The 21,556-nt window shown below is 42.4% G+C and overlaps 1 protein-coding gene across 6 annotated transcripts in view; it reads left to right on the top strand.

Annotated features, from left to right (window-relative positions):
* CACNA1C (calcium voltage-gated channel subunit alpha1 C) overlaps nt 1-21,556 on the top strand; it is a 563,646-nt gene that overhangs the window by 521,840 nt on the left and 20,250 nt on the right. For all 6 annotated transcript variants that reach the window (XM_048499569.1, XM_048499568.1, XM_048499567.1 and 3 more), the window contains 8 exons: nt 2,650-2,741; nt 4,379-4,544; nt 6,884-7,011; nt 11,009-11,105; nt 14,184-14,286; nt 15,974-16,075; nt 16,290-16,417; nt 17,904-18,038. In XM_048499569.1, the coding sequence (XP_048355526.1) occupies nt 2,650-2,741; nt 4,379-4,544; nt 6,884-7,011; nt 11,009-11,105; nt 14,184-14,286; nt 15,974-16,075; nt 16,290-16,417; nt 17,904-18,038 (951 nt within the window). The remainder of the gene's footprint in view (nt 1-2,649; nt 2,742-4,378; nt 4,545-6,883; nt 7,012-11,008; nt 11,106-14,183; nt 14,287-15,973; nt 16,076-16,289; nt 16,418-17,903; nt 18,039-21,556) is intronic.

Genomic DNA, 21,556 nt, shown 5'->3' with positions numbered 1-21,556 from the left:
GCTATTATCACAGAGCTGCTGGATGGCTCTTCAGGGTATATGTACTGCTGCCTTTTATTATTTATATCATAAAAAGCATTCAGGGCAGCTTCAAAAAGAAAAAATAAACAATACTGAAGAAATATAACAATTATACCTAAGATAAGAACAAAATAAGAAATGAATAAAACAAAGAAATCAGTCCCAATTAAAATATGTCTCACAGTTAATCCAAATCTAATTTTAGAGTCCTAAAACTTAAACTCAGTCATAATAAAAATAACAGAAATAGCAAAACACTTTAAAAATTGTCCAAAAATTGTCCAAAAATTGTTACATTTTTGCAGAAATAGTTTGTTTACCACCACCCCACAAAAAAACCTGTAGAAAGGTTTATTTTTCTAAAAAATATTGAAAAAGTATTGTCCCATAGCATAAAACTTGTTATGTGGGACCATCTTTTGTCATACCTCTGATGTGATCAAGAAACACTAAGTATTCCAAGAAGTAATCCCCTTTTTTCTGATCTACATTTCTGCCACTTCTTCATATTTTGGGTTGCAGCTGAGAAGATAAATGCTGATTTTAGCCTAGCCATTGCTCATTCATTTGCCAGCTACATGGAAGCTTAAAACGGATGAAAAGCTATCTTCCCATGTGGAAAGCTTGCCTCACACTTTTGTTTCCTGAGATGAAAAATATGGCCTGCCTCTAGTTAATCTGTCTTCCTGAAATGGTAACTCCCAGCACCCCCTCAGAACAGCTGTGGCTATCATTACCAACTAGCAAATGCAGGAATCTGAGCTTGGAGAATTCCAAAGGACTCATAAGACAACAAACTCTGAACAACATCCTTTTCAATGCCATTTTCCTGCCCTGAATCTTGTAGAATATTACAGTACTTCTGTCCCTTTACAAAAAGATACTGTCAATATTTATACTGATCAGAGCTCCCAGCAGCCCAACCAAAGATTCTGACAAAGTAAAACTGTTCTAAAATCTCACACCAAGTACATTGGGAGGGCGTTCAAGAGGCACTGAGATAGACTTCATAGTGCAGTCCTAAATTTTTCTAAACCCACTGATTTCAGTTGATTTAGAAGGATTTAATTCTGATTAGGATGGCACAGTTAAGGACTTTAAATCCATTGCCAAATTTTGATTTCGTGCATCTTTCTCAGAAAAATCTGTGTCTGTAACCTTTACCAGTATGAGAATACTCTTGCATATATAAACTGAAATGTGGGTAAGTTTGCTTCATATGCATCTTCTTTACAAACATCTTGAAAAGTTATAGTATTGATAGCTGTCAAATAAAGAAGCGTTGTTTTTTGGGGGGTGTTGTGTGGTTTCCGGGTTGTATGGCCGTGTTCTAGCAGCATTCTCTCCTGACGTTTCGCCTGCATCTGTGGCTGGCATCTTCAGAGGATCTGAAGCCAGCCACAGATGCAGGCGAAACGTCAGGCCAGAAACCACACAGCACCCCAGAAACCACACAGCACCCCAGTGATTCCGGCCATGAAAGCCTTTGACAATACGTTGTTGTCTTTTCTTCCTTACCAGTCCAGTATCCCAAAACCCACTTTTCACCCCCAACTTCCAACATGGGAACCTGTTGTATTGCAATGAATTAGCAGAGCAAATAATAGGGCAGAGATGCGAGTTATAGTAATAGAACTTTACAGGACAATAAAATTAAGTTACACTAAATATAGAAACAGCAAACTCTATCTATTAAAGTGCTCCATCTGGGTGTCTGTGCAGTCTATGTGTGTCTCTCCTCTTTTGCTCAAAGAAGGGAGAGATCTTTCCAGAAGCTCATGTGATTATAGGCATTTGTCTTCAGCAGTTGACTGAATTAAGCAGGTACTTGCAAAATTCTAACAGAACCTCTTTCAAATTTGTTACTGTACGTGACTATCTTTCTTTGTCTTTCTCCTTAAATGTTCCTAAACAGAAGCGTAACAGGGAGAAATGGCGCCTGAAGACAAATTGTCTCCAGGACGGCCCCCAGGCTCTGCCCCCCCTAGTTCCACCCCCTGATGCCCCAGGCTCCACCCCCACTGCCCTCGACCCCACCCATGTCACCATGGACATGGGCAAGGTCTAGGATGCCCACCTCCCCCCGATAGACTCCCCCTGCTGGCTGGGCTCCCAGCCAGCAGCCTGCAGTCTCTTCTGACCTCCCCTCCGGGCAGGCCAGAAGAGACTGCAGTCCCTGCCAAGCAGACCTTTTATAAGCACTGAGGCCAGGGGGTGGGGCTTGGGGAGCAGGAAGGGGTGGGACTTCCTGTTCCCCAAGCCCCACCCCAGCCTCAGTGCTTATAAAAGAACGTCTGCTCAGCTGGGACTGCAGCCTCTTCTGGCCTGCCTGGAGGGGAGGTCAGAAGAGACTGCAGGCTGCCGGCTGGGAGCCCAGCCGGCAGGGGGGGAAGGGAGGGGGGAGTCCAGGGTGGGGTTGAGGGCGCTTGGAGGCAGCAGGAATTTCTGCTGCCTCGTCGTTTTTTGCGTGCCTCGGGTAGGTCGAAAAGGACGAGACAGCAGGACTTCCTGGTCACATGGGGGGCTGATTTTGTGCCCCCCACGTGACCAGAAGAGTGGCAACCCTAGGCAGAGACGCCACTGTTCCTAAACCCCCCCCCCCAATAACATTCTTCTTCCCTTGACTAGGTGTTTGGTAAAATTGCCTTGAATGATACCACAGAAATCAACCGGAACAACAACTTTCAGACTTTCCCTCAAGCTGTGCTGCTGCTTTTCAGGTAAGTCTTGCACTATGTATGATATAATTCTGTTCTGATATGGGGGAAATTATTTACCATGTCTATAATATATTTAGATTAACCTTGAGATCCATTGAGAATATCCTACTATGTAAAAGGCAAGCCATCTTGAGTTCTATAAGGAAGAAAGGTGGCTGATAAATGTTTTGAATAAACGAATAAATAAAATTAACCTTGATCTCAACAACTTAAGGGAGAGGGGTGAAATCTCTCTATAAGAGGAGTATGAGAAAAAAACCTATCTGAAACATATTCCGCATGGGCCAAAAACAGCGTTGTGAAAACTGTGTAAACCCTTTTATACCATTTTACACCATTTTCACACCGTTGTTTTTGGCCCATGCGGAATCCGCATTAGACTCTTGGGTTTGGAGATTTTACTCTTATTTTGGGGCTCTTCCACTTCCTAATGTTGTCTATAACAAAGGTTGAAAATCTTTCTGAAAAAATAGCCTGTTTCTGCTCTAGATCAAGTATTCCTACCTCAGAAATCTCCACATTTTCCTTTTTTCACTAAGTTCTGATACTTCAGGCTCATAAGAACAGAGGTCATTAGAACACTGGGGTAAATGAACTTCTTGTGAAGGGACATTTTTTTTCTTCTGGGCAGCCGCCTTGGTAGGACACCAGATCTTAGCTATTCCTATGGAAGCTGTCTGATGAGGCTGAGAAGGATGGGGAACAGTGCTGTTAGGCACTTCCCACTTTTCCTGCCTTTTTCAATGCCTTGGAGCACTCTGCAAGCAGGAGGGGGATAGAAAAAATGTCTTGTTTTCTCTCCTTCCTTAGAACACACAAACTCTGGGGCTTTAGCTTTGAGGAAATGAAGAGCTTTAACAATTTATAAAGTGTGTGGCATATCACACTCATGTCCTGTTGAAGCAGCACCTGCATAGTCCAGGACAGGCAGTACTGATGATCCTTTTCTCCATTTGCATCAGCTGTTTTCCTTTCCATCTGACTGTCGGCTACTTCTGAGCACTCATCAGTGTTCCCTGATGGGGCAAAAGGCACTTTCCAGGACTGGATTCAGACTGAATGTATCCCAAAACCCTTTAGTGGGGAGTCCCCTCTTCATTTGGGCTTCAATGAAACATGATGTAACATCAGAGGACAGGGCTAAGGGGGCTTTACAGCAGGCTTTACCAAAGCCTAAGCAAAGAAGTGGCTTGTCCAACAAAATTTTCTTCCCTTATCTTATATAGGTGGCAAGAATGAGCAGCAGAGTGTGCTATTTTTCTTTATTTTTTCAGGGTGCCCATGTCCAAGCAAGTGAGGAAAAAATAGACAAAAAGAGTGTAGAAAATACACTAGAAGTGATGTTTAGCCACAGCTCCTACAAACACTCTGCTCTTCAAATTGTGGCAGGAATCAACTGCATGGAGATTCCCACCACCACCAGACACAGGAAGACTTCCCGCTTGGACATCCAACACCTTTAAGGGAGAATGCTTTGGCTGCTTTTGAACCATGGGATGCATTCTGCAGCAGGCATACAAAGTAGCTAGCTATCATTAGGCAGTGAAGCCAAAGCAACTGTATCAACATTTTTCATCTGAAGTGTTCACTTGTAATGATGAATTTCTTTCTTCTTTCTTATCAACCTCTTTCACCAGGTGTGCTACTGGTGAAGCGTGGCAGGAAATCATGCTGGCATGCCTCCCTGATAAGAAGTGTGACCCTGACTCCGTGGAACCAAACATCTCTCTTGAAGATACTTCCTGTGGAAGCAGCTTTGCCATCTTTTATTTCATTAGTTTCTACATGCTTTGTGCCTTTCTAGTGAGTATCTGTCCGCAGTTATAATAAACATTAGCCTTTAAAGTACATGGGAAAATGTAGTTGCTCCTAGAATTGTACACACTTCGCAAAGGAAATAGCTAATTATTTCTTAAGTCTATTGAACTGCTGTGCTTGAAATTCAACACATTACCTTCTAAAGGGATAGCTTGTTATCAATTTATGGTAACAGTACAGATGAGTTTGTACAGATGAGATGACTTTCCTCTTAAGATCATAGAGCTACACCAAGACTCCAGTTTCTTCGCAACCACTAACCAAAACCTTCTGAAACCAAAACCTTCCTCACCAGAGACTATTGAGAAAACTAAGGAATTGATAATAAAACTGCAAAGATTGTCATGCCCTTATATAAAGCCGTGGTGCGACCGCACCTGGAGTACTGTGTTCAGTTCTGGTTGCCACATCCCAAAAAGGATATTGAAGAGATAGAAAAAGTGCAGAGAAGGGCAACGAGGATGATTGAGGGACTGGAGCACCTTCCTTATGAGGAGAAGCTGCAGCGTTTGGGACTCTTTAGTTTGGAGAGGAGACGTCTGAGGGGGGATATGATTGAAGTCTATAAAATTATGCATGGGGTAGAAAATGTTGACAGAGAGAAATTTTTCTCTCTTTATCACCATACTAGAACCAGGGGGCATACATTGAAAATGCTGGGGGGAAGAATTAGGACTAATAAAAGGAAACACGTGTGATTGGTGTTTAGAATATGCTGCCATAGGAGGTGGTGATGGCCACTAACCTGGATAGCTTTAAAAGGGGCTTGGACAGATTTATGGAGGAGAAGTCGATCTCTGGCTACCAATCTTGATCCTCTTTGATCTGAGGTTGCAAATGCCTTAGAAGACCAGGTGCTTGGGAACAGCAGCAGCAGAAGGCCATTGCTTTCACGTCCTGCATGTGAACTCCCAAAGGCACCTGGTGGGCCACTGCAAGTAGCAGAGTGCTGGACTAGATGGACTCTGGTCTGATCCAGCAGGCTCTTTCTTATGTTCTTAACTTAGGAGCAACTGAAGGATGTTGAGAAAAAATTAAAATCTACCATTCTAGAAAATACTGTTCTTGTTGGTATGCTCTGGAAATTCAAATGTGTTCTGTATGGACTGAAAAGATGGATAGATAAGCAATGATGGTAGATGTTCAAAAACACAAATGGAATACAAACAAATTACTTCCTAGAACAGGCTGCTAAGAAAGTAAACTATCAGGCATTTAAATGGCATTAACATCTCATCTTAACATCTTTCTAGGATGACGAGGGAAATTGTCCCTACTCAGTGGTTATGTTCCTGATTCAGTTAATATGTTATCAACTGGGCATGTATTTAAAACATTGTCATAACCAGAAATATATAATTACAGCAAGGGAAAAATGTATCACAGATTTAGGTTAAAATGTATCATAGTAAAGTTTGATGTTGATGATGATGATGAATATAATTAATATTCATAAAACTTTTTTTCAAGGTAATACTAGCACAGTGGAAACAAAAAAGAATGGCCTAGGCCTCTAAAGTCATAGTGAATACTGTTCTTTCCAGCAAGGAAGAAAGAAGGCAGTGAATGTGACAATGCAAGGAAATAATGGTAGAGAGCACCAAGATTCCCTCAAGCCACTTCTGGGAGAAGGAGAAGCATATATTATGTCTCTTCCCTCCCTACCCAAAAGACTGTTGCTTCACTTCTTTTATTTCCTGATCTATCAAGTATAAAGGAACATGTGAAAAATAAGCCACATGGTTATTTAATAGATCGGATGACTGGGTTAGCTGGACTGAGATTACCAATGTCCAGTATAAAAGCTTCTGTACCTGATATGATTACTGTTGTGCACTAAGGGAAACACTGTCTTCAAATAAGTTTATATAATATAATTGTATAGTACTCTGATTTGGATGATCAAGGCTAGCCCGATCTTGTCAGATTTTGGAAGTTAAGTATGGTTGACCCTGATTATTATCTGAATGGTAGACCACCAAGGAAGTTCAGTTACCATCCAAAGGAAAGTAATGGCAAACCACCACTGTTTCTTTCTGGCCTTGAAAATGCAACAGGGTTACCATGGGTCGGCTGTCACTTGATGGCACTTTTCAACACCACCAACTTTATACTGCTGCAAGTTGGCTTCTTTAATGAGGCTGGATTTTAGATAATATCCAGTTCACAGGAAAGAATTTTGTTTGACCGTGTTCAAATTACATTTTTAACAACAAATTTCTGGAGTCAAAAACTGAGAATTCTGCCTGAAAAGGATTTTGAACCATAGAGCATTCTGGCATGAAATACTTTCTCTCCATTAATATTTATGTTCTTGTTTATAGATCATTAATCTTTTTGTAGCTGTTATCATGGATAACTTTGACTACCTGACACGAGACTGGTCAATTCTTGGACCTCATCATCTGGACGAGTTTAAACGGATTTGGGCTGAATATGATCCTGAAGCTAAGTAAGTTGCTGAAAATATGTTATAGAATGAAAAAACTTATTTGATCTAACCAGGTCATTTTAAAAGAAAATGGAATTGGGTGTCCATAACTGAACTCTAATCTCACAAAAAAACAGGAAAAAGAAGTGAGAATCTAGGGAAATTTTTACTTTTACAAGGCAAGGGTCTCAGTGAGAAAAACAGACTATAAATGTAGCGAGCAAGCAAATAAATATTTTTGTAATATGTTCTGTAGGGTTGCTACACAACAAAAGATACTTGGATCGATACTTGTTACTATGAACAGAGGTCATTCCAAACATCAGACTCATTTAAGTCCATAGGAATTAATAACAATTCAAAATGTTTTAGGGCCTGTTTCCAAGTTTCAGTAATGTGTACCAGCTGTTACCGTATATACTCGTGTATAAGCCGACCCGTGTATAAGCCGAGGCACCTAATTTTACTGCCCAAACCTGGGAAAACTTATTGACTCGCATATAAGCCGAGGGTGGGAAGCCAGGAGGCAGAGGGAGCTCCTTATTTGGGCAGTGACATCAGGGGGAGTCACTGCCCAAATAAGGAGCTCCCTCTGCCTGCTGGGTTTGATGAAACCCAGCCAGCCGGCAGGCAGAGGGAGCTCTTTATTTGAGTTTGACGAAGTCCAGCCAGCCAGGGTGCCTCAGGGTTCCCCCTTCACCCTCCGGGAGGGCAGCAACAAGCAGCTTGTGCAGCCGCACGGAGGTTGTCCCGGCCCCACCCCTGGCCTGCAGACCCTGCTGGCTGTGGGGGTTTCCCCGTTCGCCCTCCGGGAGGACAGCAAAAACGGCTTCCCAGCCGCAGGGAGGTTGTCCCGCCCCTCCCCCAGCCTCGTTAGAGGCCTGAAGACCCTTCCAGCTATGGGGGTTCCCCAATCACCCTCCAGGAGGGCAGCAACAAGCGGCTTCACGGCTGCAAGGAGGTTGTCCCAGCCCTTCCCCCGGCCTCGTTAGGGGCCTGAAGACCCTGCCAGCTGTGGGGGTTCCCCGTTCACCCTCCGGGAGGACAGCAGCAAGCGGCTTCACGGCTGCACAGCAGTTGTCCTGGCCCCGGCCCCAGCCTCATTAGACCCTGCTGGCTGCGGCTTGTGATTGTTAGAAAATGGTGACTCATGTATAAGCCGAGGGGTTTTTTCTTAGCCTTTAAACAGGGCTGGAAAACTTGGCTTATACGTGAGTATATATGGTACCTATGCTTCTAGTATCCAATTTTTCTGTGGCTTCCAATCTCAATTTAATCTTGGTTCATGGCTTGATTGTCGTAAGTCCAATTTGTGTCCATTGGGCCTAACAGCTTAAGACTGGGCACCCATTTTATGTCCTGTGGCTGGGTCTGGGAGGGTGTCCGGTGTCCTTTGGCCTGCCTACATTGCAGAGTGAGGCTCTACGGTTAAGCCAAAAGCCTAGGGGTGATCCTGGATCCAACTTTATCACTGGAAGCCCAGGTCACCCAAACAGCTCAGATGGCGTTTTACCATCTGCGGCAGGCCCTGTCCTGTCCTGTCCTGATCTAGCCACTGTGATTCATGCAATGGTCACCTCCAGGTTAGACTACTGTAACTCGCTCTACGTGGGCTTACCTTTAGCCATGATCCAGAAACTGAAACTTGTACAGAATGTGGCAGCCAGGCTTCTTACGGGAACATTGAGCAGGGACCGGATTACTCCGGTCCTATACCATCTGCACTGGCTGCTGATCGAGTTTCAGGTCATGTTTAAAGTGTTGGTCTTGACCTTCAAAGCCGTTCATGGCCTTGAACCTGCATACCTGAGGGCCCGCCTCTCCCCATATCGCCCCGTTAGACCTCTCCATTCTTCGGAGGAGGACCTATTGGTGATCCCAGGCCCTAAAGCAATCAGGCTGGCCTCTTCCGAGGGAGATCAAGGCCCTGCGGAACCTGCAGAGTTTCCGCAGGGCCTGTAAGACAGACCTGTTTCACCAGGCATTTGGCCAGCCTGGCTAAATACATAGCAGCTTTTCCATCTGGCCTCCGATGGGCATAAGGGGGGGGAGGGGGGAGGGAAATGGCACCATCTGACATTATATGGTTCCTGGTTTTATTTAATGATATTTAGTTGTTTTATGTTGTGTTTTTAAACTGTTTTATATAATTGTTCACCGCTCAGAACCCTTCGTGGATTGGGCAGTATAAGAAAACTAATAAATAAAATAAAATAAAAATGGTGCCCAGGGCAACACCAGCCCAACAACCCCCCCCCCCGCCCCACTTATCTTAGCCGACAGAGGAGGGCAGTGGTGGTCCCGGGCAGCCTGTCAGGAGCCTCCCAACCTGGCTGCTCATCCTCCAGGGTGGCAGGCTCCTAGCTGAGGGGCATCCTGCATACCCACAGCAGGCTCCTGGCCCAGCTGCTTATTCAGGGAAGGACCAGCCAGGCCAGGAGCTTGCTGCGGGCCAGTGGTGTGCCCCTTGGGTGGGGGTGGCAGGCTCCTGGCCTGGCTGCATCTCCTCCAGGGTGGCAGGCTGTGCCAGGAGCCTGCCGCCCTGGAGGAGAAGCAGCCGGGCTGGCTGCTCCTTCAGGCCAGTTGCTCCTTCAAGTCACGTGGGAGGCGCAATGGGTGGTGCCTGGGTCAATTGATCTCTCATGTCCTTCTGGCAGACATGCCCCTGCCCATTTTGAATCCAGGTATACTTTTAAAAAATGTCCCTTTTCCCCCAAACTTTACCTCCCTAATACTAGCCCCATGGTTTACTTAAAAGCACATTTCACCAGAATACAGTTCAAGTGAATCTTTGTATCAGTATGTCTAATTCTAAGCTTAGCCCCATCTGCAAATACTGATGTCCATGAAGTGGTACCATGCTGAGAAAAGCAAGATTTTCCTCCCAACAGCAACTTTCATGGACTTTAAAACGTGTAACTGTTCAGTGTAGCACTGTAACTTTGATATCTCATATCAGTACTGACATGATGGAGTGATGAGACTGGATAACTAAGGTGGTTTCCGCACAGCCAAAATATAACGGGATAAGGAAGCTATTTATTGTGTTTTGTGGGGAAGAACTTTGCACAGGGCTCTCCCCCAAAATGAGTTCAGCCCGTTATATTTCCCTCAACCCAGACTTTACAAAAATTGCTAAACCAGCTATCTATTGGGAGAAACCGAAGGAGCCGCAGCAGCCTGGACTGTTTGCAATCGCATCCTGGAGGGGTGAAATCTCCAGTGCGAAGGCAAACAGAGGAAACTAGGTTCATTAATAATGTGTTACATGTTATTAGTATGCTGTGTGGAAAACCACCTAAGTGGACTTCATTGTAGCAATTTACCCAGTTTCCAGTCTCTAAATACCAGATTCTATCAAAGTATTATCGTATTCTTTCTCAGTAATTTGTTGGAGAAGGATGACGGTATTAATATAGGGTAAGATTTAGAATCCCTCTATGTCCCAACCTTCAGGATATATTTGACATATATGTTGACATTATGGTTTAATGTCAACAAAGAACATAAAGTTGTGTAAAGATCTCCAGTAAGGCAGAACCCTATATGAGGTAATTGGTCAATTGTCCAGCCACCCTCACCATTAAGAAATTTCTTCTAAAGTTCAGCCCATTAGACCTAGCCTGGCCAGCTGAACCTCAAATCCCCCCCCCCAATCTTTGTGTTCTTTCATGTGACAACCTATCAAATGATCATGTTTCCCTCCAGTTCTCTCAGCTTTTATTCACAAGGAATTTTTCCAGACCCCCCAACCATTTGTTGCCCCTTCTTAACATAGGTTGAACAAGAAACATCCCTTCACCTTTGTGCTAGGAGAACTGCACGTTTGAGATGTTTTTGTTAAGTGTCTGAGGAATCAGAAATAAGTAGCCATCGTACATGCAGCCTGGAGATGCAGTAATGAAGGCAATCTAGCTCATATAGAAACAAACTCATCAGGGGTTATTTTTAATTCAGGCAGTTTAATACTGTGTATTAAACTATATGTGACAGGCTATTTTTTCACTTTCTGCCATAGGGGACGTATCAAGCATCTCGATGTGGTGACACTGCTGCGTCGGATACAGCCTCCACTGGGCTTTGGCAAGCTCTGCCCTCACCGAGTGGCTTGTAAAGTAAGACAGTAGTTTCCAAATGGCTACTCCTATGGAATTCAAAATCAATTGCAGCTGGTGTTTTAGGTCTTGAACAACACTGATAGTGTTGCCTCACCAGCAGTTTTTATCTCTTTAATGTCAATCTGGACAAGAACTTTTGGGGTAGATCCCTTAAGCTGCTATGATTTTTACCTTAACACCCCCCCCCCCCCGGGCATCTATATCTGTGTGTTATGTTAGGAAGGTAGGTTGGCAGGAAAACCTACAACTGTTTTTCTTCATCTCTGTATTTCCACTAATGAGCTTATTTATTTTATTAAAACATTTATACCCTATCTTTCCCCATTGTTCAAAGCAGATTGACACCTGTGCAGAGGCAGTGATGCAAAAATTTCTAAAGCTAGGATTTAAGCATGAAATGTCTCCTCCCCTCAAAAACACACTTTCAAACCAGGACTCACCTTTTTACCATTCAGTTCCTTCCAAAACATAGAGTTATGCTAATATCAGTTTTAAAGGATCCCTGGCAGACAGGTCATGTGAGTACACAAATGACTACTATCCAGCTTGAGACTGGGGTCCAGGAATCAAGTTACTGCAGCTGAAGCCAACAGTGTTGCACAGATATTTTTCCAGCAAAGACTGAAGGTGAAATGAGGCCTGAAACATGTTTTCACAGGAGTGGAAATATAGGCCCTTCCCCTCCCAGGGGAAATATAGGCCCCTCCCTCCCAGGGGAGGCTGCCAGTAGTTAAAGACACTAACCAGTTACAGGGGTGAGCATTGTAACAGGGCTGATGTGGTTCAGGGATACGAGAGGCTTGAGGGGTTGGTGGATGAGAGATCTCAGATTCAGCAGTGGCCTCTGGGTGGAGGGTTCAGGGTCCAAGTTCAAATCAGAAATCAGGGCTTTAACCCAAAGTGACTCCTGCACATCAAAGGAGGCTCCTACAGCTGTTCCAACTACCTCCTCCTGTGGCAGTGGTAGCTGCCTAGCTGCTTCCTCTGAGTGTTTGCCCTCATCATTTTATGAGGAAAAGTCCATGCTCTGGTCCACAACAAATTACAATTACTGTTTCTACTTGTTTGGAGTCTCTGTGCATCACACTAATAGGTATAGTGTGATGGCATACACACTGTGTACCTTGAGGTGGATGCATGTGTTTTCAAATGTGATGAGAACCGCACACCCAAACAAAGCATCCTCCCAGGTCTATACATCTGAGTCATAATGATGGACAAATGTAGATGGTGATGCTCAGACTGCTCCTCTGCACAGTTCTGGCAGTGAAATGCCACATTAAAAAAGCTTAAAATATTGCTCTTATAGATTGTGCTCTGAGTTCACAGCACTACACTGTTTTAAATGGGTTTGTATGCCATCCTGAGCCCATGTCCAGTCGGGAAGGACGAGATATAAATATAATCGAATAAATAAAATAAGTAAATATGTTGCTGACATGCACCTAAAAAATTAGGTTTCTTGTTTTCATGTCTTTGGAGAGGCAGTCAAAGAGTGGTGACAGTTCCTCTCACAAATAGTGGTTATATCATGTCATAGAATGGATACCAGCCCCAAGGTTTATGATAAGGCTGGTCCAATTCCCGGTAGCACAGTGAACAGTCTGGTGTGATGAGTAAGATACAAAGCCACTCCTGAATCATTCATCTTGAGAACACTGCCCTTTTTGAGAATCAGAAACAAATTGTAACCTACAGTTTCAAGGATGTATCATATGAAAATCAGAAGGGAAAGCGCATCTCAACCACAAATCAGAAAACAAGCAGAAGCATTAAACTCAATGTGGATTCCATTGACATCCAGTAGGTGACCAAGATCCACCATCCAAAATATCAGTGTAGCAGCAAGAGCAGGACTTAATCTTTAGGTTAAAGAGCAACACCTCCAATACTCATGGGAGGACTCTCACTATAAAGAGGGCAAGAGTGACTCCTCTCCAAGGAGCATTCTTCTATCTGTCTGTCAGAGATGGAGAGGACTCAGATCGATAAAGTTTCCAAAACCATTAATAAAGGGATTCAAAGTGGAATGAAGTCAAGAATAAATTCTTACTGTACGATAGTTGAGGGGCCAATAAGACTGGTGGCACTGGTACCAATGGTATTGGCACTGGGGATACTGATATTGCTGCATATAATGTCATACTGATATTGCTGCATATAATGTCATACTGATATTGCTGCATATATTGCTGCATATAATTGAAGTGATCTGCTGCACTTGATGGCATTTTTTCTGCAGGGGTTTAATAGAGTGGACTTTTTAGTCCTCTTTGAAAAATGATTCTCAAATGTAATCTTTTTTTTAACTGCTGGGGAACAGAGCTTGGGCCCCAAAGAAAGGAGAAAGACAAAGCAAGTTTCTCAGAATTAAATGAACTGGCAATGCATGGTTTGAAGCTGTGCTTCTGAGGTGAGATTTTTGCATCCAAATTCTAGCTCCAGAAGTTTCCAAACTGTTGACTTTGCACCCATAAGTTTCCAGAACTATCAGTGCTGAGACCACAAAGATGTTATCAGTTAAGAGAATGCTCTAAAACAGGGGTCTGCAACCTATGGATCTCCAGATGTTCATGGACTACAAATCACATCAGCCCCTGCCAGCATGGCCAATTGGGCTGATGGGAATTGTAGTCCATGAACATCTGGAGAGCCGCAGGTTGCAGACCCCTGCTCTAAAAGGTCAATATCAGGCAAATTCAGTTACCATTTTCTATCACAGATTGCTGAAAGAGTGATCAGGAAAAAAAGAATTCTGAATTCTTGGTTATGCACTTTGATGTTTATGACAATGCATATACATACGTCCAGAATCTTTACATATATCCTACTGATAACTGTGACAGTAATACAGTACAATATGCTATACTGCAATTTTAGGAAGCTTTAGGAAACTTTAGGAAACTTTAGGAAACAGTCACTTCTAGGGGTAGTTTGCTAAATTCGAAAGACATGGTTCCCTGAAGAAATAGTTGAAAAATGAAGCTTTGAAACTGGTGTGAGGAAGAAGCAAATTAATTAATATAATTCAACTGGCATCAGTATCATGTTTTCTAACTTCTTCTTCTCCTATAGCGCCTTGTCTCCATGAATATGCCATTGAATAGTGATGGGACTGTCATGTTTAATGCCACCCTTTTTGCACTGGTCAGAACAGCACTGAGGATTAAAACAGAAGGTAAGATAAAAGTCTGAAATATGTGACATGTTTTCTCATCATGCATATGGGGCATGAGGACAGGTGGAAGAAAATTAAGCTTAAAATGGCGTTCAGAATTCTTATTTTGCAAACTTCAATATTAAAATGAAAAGTTTGCTTTTCAGTCAGACTATAAATCTAAATTTTGCTTATGCGCATCATCAGACCTGACCATCAACTGGAATGCTTGCTCAGACCTTTACATCTGAGCAAGCATCTGGCAATCTAGTAGCTTTTTTAACAATTTTTTATTTCGAACATTTTATAATTTGTAATTGGTCATTTGTTTTTATTGCATTTTATTCACAGTGAGCAAATGTGAAGTAGATAGGTTAAAAATCTAAACTGAATTTTAAAATTATTTCAGCCATCAATATTCTGCACTCATCTGGAAAAAGTCCTGAAGCAGTTCTCAACACAGTCGTTGAAACTCAAAGCAACATAAAATGAGGACTGTACACTAAAGCCTTAGTATTATCTATTTCACAGAAGCAGAACAGTGCATTGTCATTATTTAACATTCTTTTGACCTTACTTTCTCAATCCCAGGATATGCAAGGAGGCTTCCTAACATCCTAAAGTAACAAGAATGCAAGAGACAAAACAGCAGTGTAAAAACAGAAAATAAGAGGCCTATAACATTATACAACATAGCAAAAGAAGCAGCAGATAAAAACCCAGTCTGTCATTCCTTATTCTGATGGGCTAAAGAATGGGAACATATGGTTTTGGATACACTTAAATTCAAGAATAGGGCCACTGTGGCTGTCAGTTGTGTATTTGTGGGACATGGGGTTGTCCACAGATTTTCCTTCAAAGTGGAGTCCCCTCAGAGAAAGCTGTCATTGGTCTGTGGTCTAGAAGAGTGCTGATGATGCTATGGTCAGTCTGTGGAACCTCTACTGTCTCTGGAACCTCTGGAGCTCACTGCCTCCAACACTCTTTTCTTTCTGCTGACTCTCCACTGTTGCCATTTTATAATTTTATACGAAGCAATTGTTGGCAAGATTTCCTAGAAGAATTGTCTGCTGACAGTAAAATCTAACAATAAGACTGGGAGAAAAAATGTATCATGGGCAAAAAAAAAACCCCTCAACATATCTTTATCAATAAAATGTCCAGGAAGAATAGAAAGATATCCTTTGATAACTAAAGTTGAGCAGGCTTAGTACCAGGCAGCTGGCTGTGGGGAAAGGAATCAAAAGCTGAGGTGCCATAAAAGAGAAGGTCCAAAGAAGACCTCTGAAAATGTCAGCATGCAGACCAGGGCCTCTGCCAAAGAGGTGGCTAGCAAGTTTCATGAGAGCAGGCATCCCTTGAATTACACTAGTGCACTGTGAAGTGGTTTTCTTAGGGTATCTTAAGCGGTTTTCTTAAGGTAACATTGTACATATTCTCCTGCTTTCTGTTTATCCATATGAAGGTGTTCAGACAACTTCAGTTCTTTTGCCTCAGACACTCCATTGGTGCCTTGCTGATCCTGAAGATATGCATTGCTTCATTCATCATTCTTGTCCAGTCTTCACTTGTTTGATAGAACTCTTTCTGATAATCCTATCTTGTAATTTCCTGTTTTGAATAGCAGTACATTATTGAGCATACTTCTGTGCTGCATAACTGGCTTATTCCTCTCATTACCCCTCTGAATACCATTTTCCTCTGGCAGGTAACTTGGAACAAGCCAATGAAGAACTGCGTGCAATCATTAAGAAAATCTGGAAGCGAACCAGTATGAAGTTGCTGGATCAGGTTGTCCCCCCAGCAGGTGGTAAGTGCACCTGTTTTTTGGCTTTCTCTTTAATCCCACTGACAATCAGCAATGTGTTCGGTGGTCTCCCAGAAAGAAGATGACAAACTAGCTGACCTTTATGTAAAAATACCTAGTTGGCTGGATAAATACTACTGCCTTTAAATAGCTGTTCATCAGCTGAACATAATACTTGCTTTTAGCTTGTTTTTTTTTTCAAAATATCCCAACCTAGATGATGAGGTAACTGTCGGAAAATTCTATGCCACATTCCTAATCCAAGAATATTTCCGCAAATTCAAGAAACGCAAAGAACAGGGCCTTGTTGGTAAACCTTCACAGCGAAATGCACTTTCTCTCCAGGTAAGAAATGGGCATCCAGCGTGTGTGTGTGTGTGTGTGTGTGTGTGTGTGTGTGTGTGTGTGTGTGTGTGTGTGTGTGTGTGTGTGTGTGAGAGAGAGAGAGAGAGAGAGAGAGAGAGAGAGAGAGAGAGATTGGTTAGCATTGTAACTTTGAATAACCCCATTCACCTGACCCTTCTGTTGTCCTTTCAAAGACGTATACAACGATTCTCATTCTGTGAGCAGGGCCAAACATTATAAGAGGAGTTGTCAAAAGCAGGTACAAGTGCCCTTCCAACAACTCAATGACTCTAAACAGAATACCCCCCCCTCTCTCTCTCACACACACACACACAAACACACACACACACACACAGAGCAAGCGCAGTTGCTGTATAGCTATATGAGCAACTCTTTAGTATACTTTTTCTCATTTGTGCTGCATTTCAGAAGGAGCAATACTAAATTTTTCACAAGTTTTAGGGATTTTCTGAAGCTTTAATGTACTACTGTCATTTGTATAGCTACTCCAAGATAAGATTATGGCATGTGGTCAAGTCTTTACTTTGGTTACAAAAAAAGAAACAATTTTTAAATTACCAAAAAGTGGCCAGTAGGATAAAATTTGAGAACATAATATAGGCTTACTTGTTAAAGAGGATCCTTCAAACCTAATCAGACTTGCTAGGAAGTAAGGTCCACTGATATCAAAATAACTTATTTGTAAGTAATGTATTTCAGATCAAATTCATGTGAATGTGATAGTAAATGCAGTGAGAGAGACTATTCTGTTGTCATTTACCATCTGTGAGTTTCATTATATTATAAAGGTAAATGATGCAATTAAAGAAGTGTTTAGGTGGCTTGTGGTGGATACGTATATATAGTGAGTCTCTGTCTATGCTTATATTTCCCTTACATACTCAGAAGACAAAATTACATGCATTTAGGTACAGTAGACACTATAGTAAATAAAAATGTTTTTATACTATGCCCAAACAACCAAGGTCCAGCTCACCCAAATCAGCCCTCAACATAATTGGAATAATTTAGCAGAAATATGATGCTACTGCAGTGGGTCAAATAACCACTTTTTGAAAATAAATCTACAAAAGATTACATACATTTAAATCTCTCTGTAAGCAATCGGTCCTAAATGCCTTTCTCTGCAAGTGTTAAGAACTTGAGCTTTTTAGCTCACTGAACTCCATCAAGGACCACTTCATTAGTTAATTTATAATTATTTTCAAAATATTTTATCCCACTTTTCTTCCTTTCACAGTTTGGGGGGGAGGTTAATTAGTTAATCAGGAATAGAGATCAGCATAAATGTTGTTCAGAAGCAAAACTGTCAGTTGGCAACCAAATGGCCAAAGTATCTTAACTGCGGTACTGAAACATCCGGTCTCATTAGAAGCAAGCAAATTCAAGGCACAGATCTGAAATATGTTTTTAAACATCAACTTTATTTCTCTTACCTGCCTGTGTGAACTGCATTATATTCCAGGCTGGTCTGCGTACATTACATGACATTGGGCCAGAGATCCGACGGGCTATCTCTGGAGACTTAACTGCTGAAGAAGAGTTAGACAAGGCTATGAAGGAAGCTGTTTCTGCTGCCTCTGAGGATGATATCTTCAGAGTAAGTACTTCTTCTGTTACCTCTATTAACCTATGGGATAAGATCACAGTGTATCCAACTGAGCCACAAAAAGGTATTTATTGATGACTAGCCATACCCGGCCACGCGTTGCTGTGGCCTAGTCTGGTGAAATGGGAAAGAAAGAAAACCGAAAGCGCACGTGTCTAAGATGTTTGATGTAACAATGCTTGTGGGTATACAGTATGTTTTGTTGTTGCGTTGTCTGTTCAAATATAGAGATTGTGTGGAACACGCCGACTGTGGAAAACACAACATATAATTGACCATGTGAGAAGCAATGCGTGTCTAGATCTAAACTGCACAATTGTAAAGATTGGCCCTGAGCTTTGCTGATGGTGATTGGAAACAGCAATCGAATTGGGAATTGCAATCTCTCAAATTGAAATGGCATATCCATTGGAATCCTCTTTTTACATAACTAAATTGCACAGTGGTCACGAAAGAACTTTGCGAGAAGCGAGGATGTTGCATTGTTGAAACCGACTGGGCCTCAGGCAACACGAGGGGGGTCCTGTAGTGCTTTTACCCCCCTGATTTCCCCAGCTACACCTTGGGGAGCCTGAAGGAAACACAGTTGGGGACGGTTGCCTTCCTGACCAGGCGGGTGAAAACTTATTATCCAAGAGATATCGAGAAGCTGCAGATCTCCGTGGAGTTTGAAACAGATACCCGTTTGCATTCATTGTGCCCGTTTGACCTGTCCCTGCCAAATTTCCCAGTCTGCATTGGCGAGGCTTCAAAACGAAGATGTGTGATTGTACTGTGGGTCAGAGAAAGTTGTTTAATATGGTCAGTAGAGGTGTAGATGTTGAGAAAACTGTCCACATTAGAATATACTGGTAACTGTAACAATGCAATGGGAAACATTGAAGTGAAAGCGTAAAAGTGGAAATTTGGGAATCGTACATGGATTATAAATCAGAAACATTGAGATGGAATCGTAAAGTAGTGAGTATAGCGTGTGTTGCTGTAACATCCACCAGATGGCGCTGTTTTTTTAAAACCCATGGTTTTACTTGTCACAGGTATGACATCTGTATCATAGTATAATAGTAGGTAGATAAAAACACGTGCGTATTTGAATGCAACGTTGTGTCAAAATTTCAAACCAATTGGTGAAGAACTTTCGGAGATTTAAGATTTTGAACAAACAAACATTTATATTTTTATTTATATAAATTTTGAAATTAATGAGACCTATGGAAAACCACTTCTGATCCAACACACTTAATCTTTATCACAATATATGATAGTAAACTTGGAAGCATATTTCAGTCATGAAAGCAGCAACACCAGGCCATCAATGGAGAACATTGGCTTCATACATATTCTTAACAGGTATGCAAGAAAAAATAAATAAATTCACTCTCAAAAAGAGAGAAAAAAAGGATTGATAGGGACTGAATATGTTCTAGGAGACAAAGAATATTAGAAGCAGATGTACATTAAGTGATGTACATCAGCTTTTAATATTCTTTGTCTCCTAGAAGGGAAACGGAGAAAGAATGAGCCTGCTCAGGCTTTTGAGAGGTTATAGAATTCTAGTGAATGGAATTGCCAAACAGTTACTCGATCCTATGATTGCACACAGACCCCAGCTTGTTTTATTAATTTTGGGATTTTTATATTATGCAGATCACAATAGTTTGAAGAGAACGATAGACAAATTGAATTGTATCTAAGATTTGAACTGCCTGGATATTCTGTGCAGAAAGATGAGAAAAATAATCTTAATAAACAAACTTCCTTCAGTTTCATCAAATAAACACACTGGTTTATCTAACAAAAATGAAGTCCCTCAATCCTGGATTAGAGTTCAAATTGTACACTTTATTATGACAAAAAGAACCAAACTTTCTTAGTAGACATTTTCAGGTTAAGAATTCTCTACCATAGAGAAATGTATGTGGATACTCATCCCTAAATACCTTGTTTTTCTCCATTAAATCTCACAACTTGTATTTTTGCCTCCTTTCTAATATTGAAATATAAACGAAGATTTATCAGAGAAAGAATATTCATGGATAAGTAGTAAAACAAAGAACTCTGTTCCTCCTGATAAATCCATGAACCTTTCCATTGCAAGTATAGCCCAGTGGTAGAGCATTTGACTGCATTGCAAGGCGTACTAATGCAGAACAGAGAAAAACAGAAAGTTCCACTATCACTGCAGGTAATTAGGTGTATTGTCTTCAACATCATTAGAGATCTAAATTAATCTAAAATTAATTTAAGAATCTTCCTGTCAATAACAAGTAGACAAGGAAATAAATATGGTGAATTCAATTTCAGTTATCGTATGTTAATGTATCTTTTTTTTTGCTTTCTGAAACAGCATTGTTAACATATGCATCTATCCTCAGGAAACATTAAGCAAGCTTTCTCTTGTGGGGAAAGTTAAAGTATAAAGGTGCAGGGGCATAACGAGGCAAACTGGAGCCCTGGGAAAACCGGAATTTGATGCCCCCCATGGGCGGCAGAAGGAGGTGGAGCTCCCCTGTCCTCCTCCACTGGTGGCTTGTGGCTTCCCCCCTCCCTGCCGGCTGAACTTAGGCGCCCCCCCTTACCGGCAAAAGGGTGCAAGATGCGGGGGGGCGGCGGTGGCATTCAGGGGAGAGCAGCATGGTCAGTGGATTGGCCAAGTACATGTGCACCCCTGACTGCTAGTCCTGCCACTCCACAAAGATCCATCCAAGGATGCAGCAGGGCTGGCAAGAGGCAGAGCACAGGCAGCAAGGCTTGGCGGTTCGGCTCGACCCGGTCCATGGATCGGGCCAAGCTGAGCCAGTTCAAAGGCGCTTGGAGGGCCAAGGGCCCAAGCCCGCCCCCTCCTATCTCTGCGCCATCCGAACTTGTGGTAACATCTGAGATTCTCAGATGTGTTTTTATTTTTTGGTGTTTTTGCCTTTCGGCCTGCAGGGGCGCATTTTTAGAGGTATCGGCACCAAAAATTCAGGGTATCATCAGGAGACTGTCCTGATAATACACCCCAAGTTTGGTGCAGTTTGGTTCATAATCTTGGACCCCCAAATGGGTAGCCCCTATTCCCCATTGTTTCCAATGGGAGCTATGGAGATGGGGGCTGCACCTTTGAGGGTCCATAACTTTGGCCCCCCTGAACCAAACTTGGGGGGGTGTCATCAGGACAGTCTCCTGAAGATACCCTGAAGGTTTTGTGACTGTACCTTCAGAAATGTGCACCCCACAGGCTGCACCAGAAATTCCCCATTGACATCAATAGAAAAAATCCATGCAGAAGTAAGATTCCTGGGCAAATTTCTGGGGGTGCCTGTCAGGAGTGCAATTGTTAAGCTAGCGACACCAAAATGTCAGGAAATCATCAGGAGACTGTCCTGATGACACCCCACAAATTTGGTGAAGTTTGGTTCAGGGGGGAAAGTTATGGAACCTCAAGGGGCAGCCCTAATATCCATAGCTCCCATTGAAAACAATGGGGGAATAGGGGCTACCCCTGTGGGGGTCCATAACGTTGGACC

Source organism: Sphaerodactylus townsendi, linkage group LG06 (assembly GCF_021028975.2).
Source record: "Sphaerodactylus townsendi isolate TG3544 linkage group LG06, MPM_Stown_v2.3, whole genome shotgun sequence".
Classification (NCBI taxonomy): domain Eukaryota; kingdom Metazoa; phylum Chordata; class Lepidosauria; order Squamata; family Sphaerodactylidae; genus Sphaerodactylus; species Sphaerodactylus townsendi.
The sequence above is the reverse complement of the archived record's forward strand: the minus strand, read 5'-3'. Positions and strand labels throughout refer to the sequence as shown.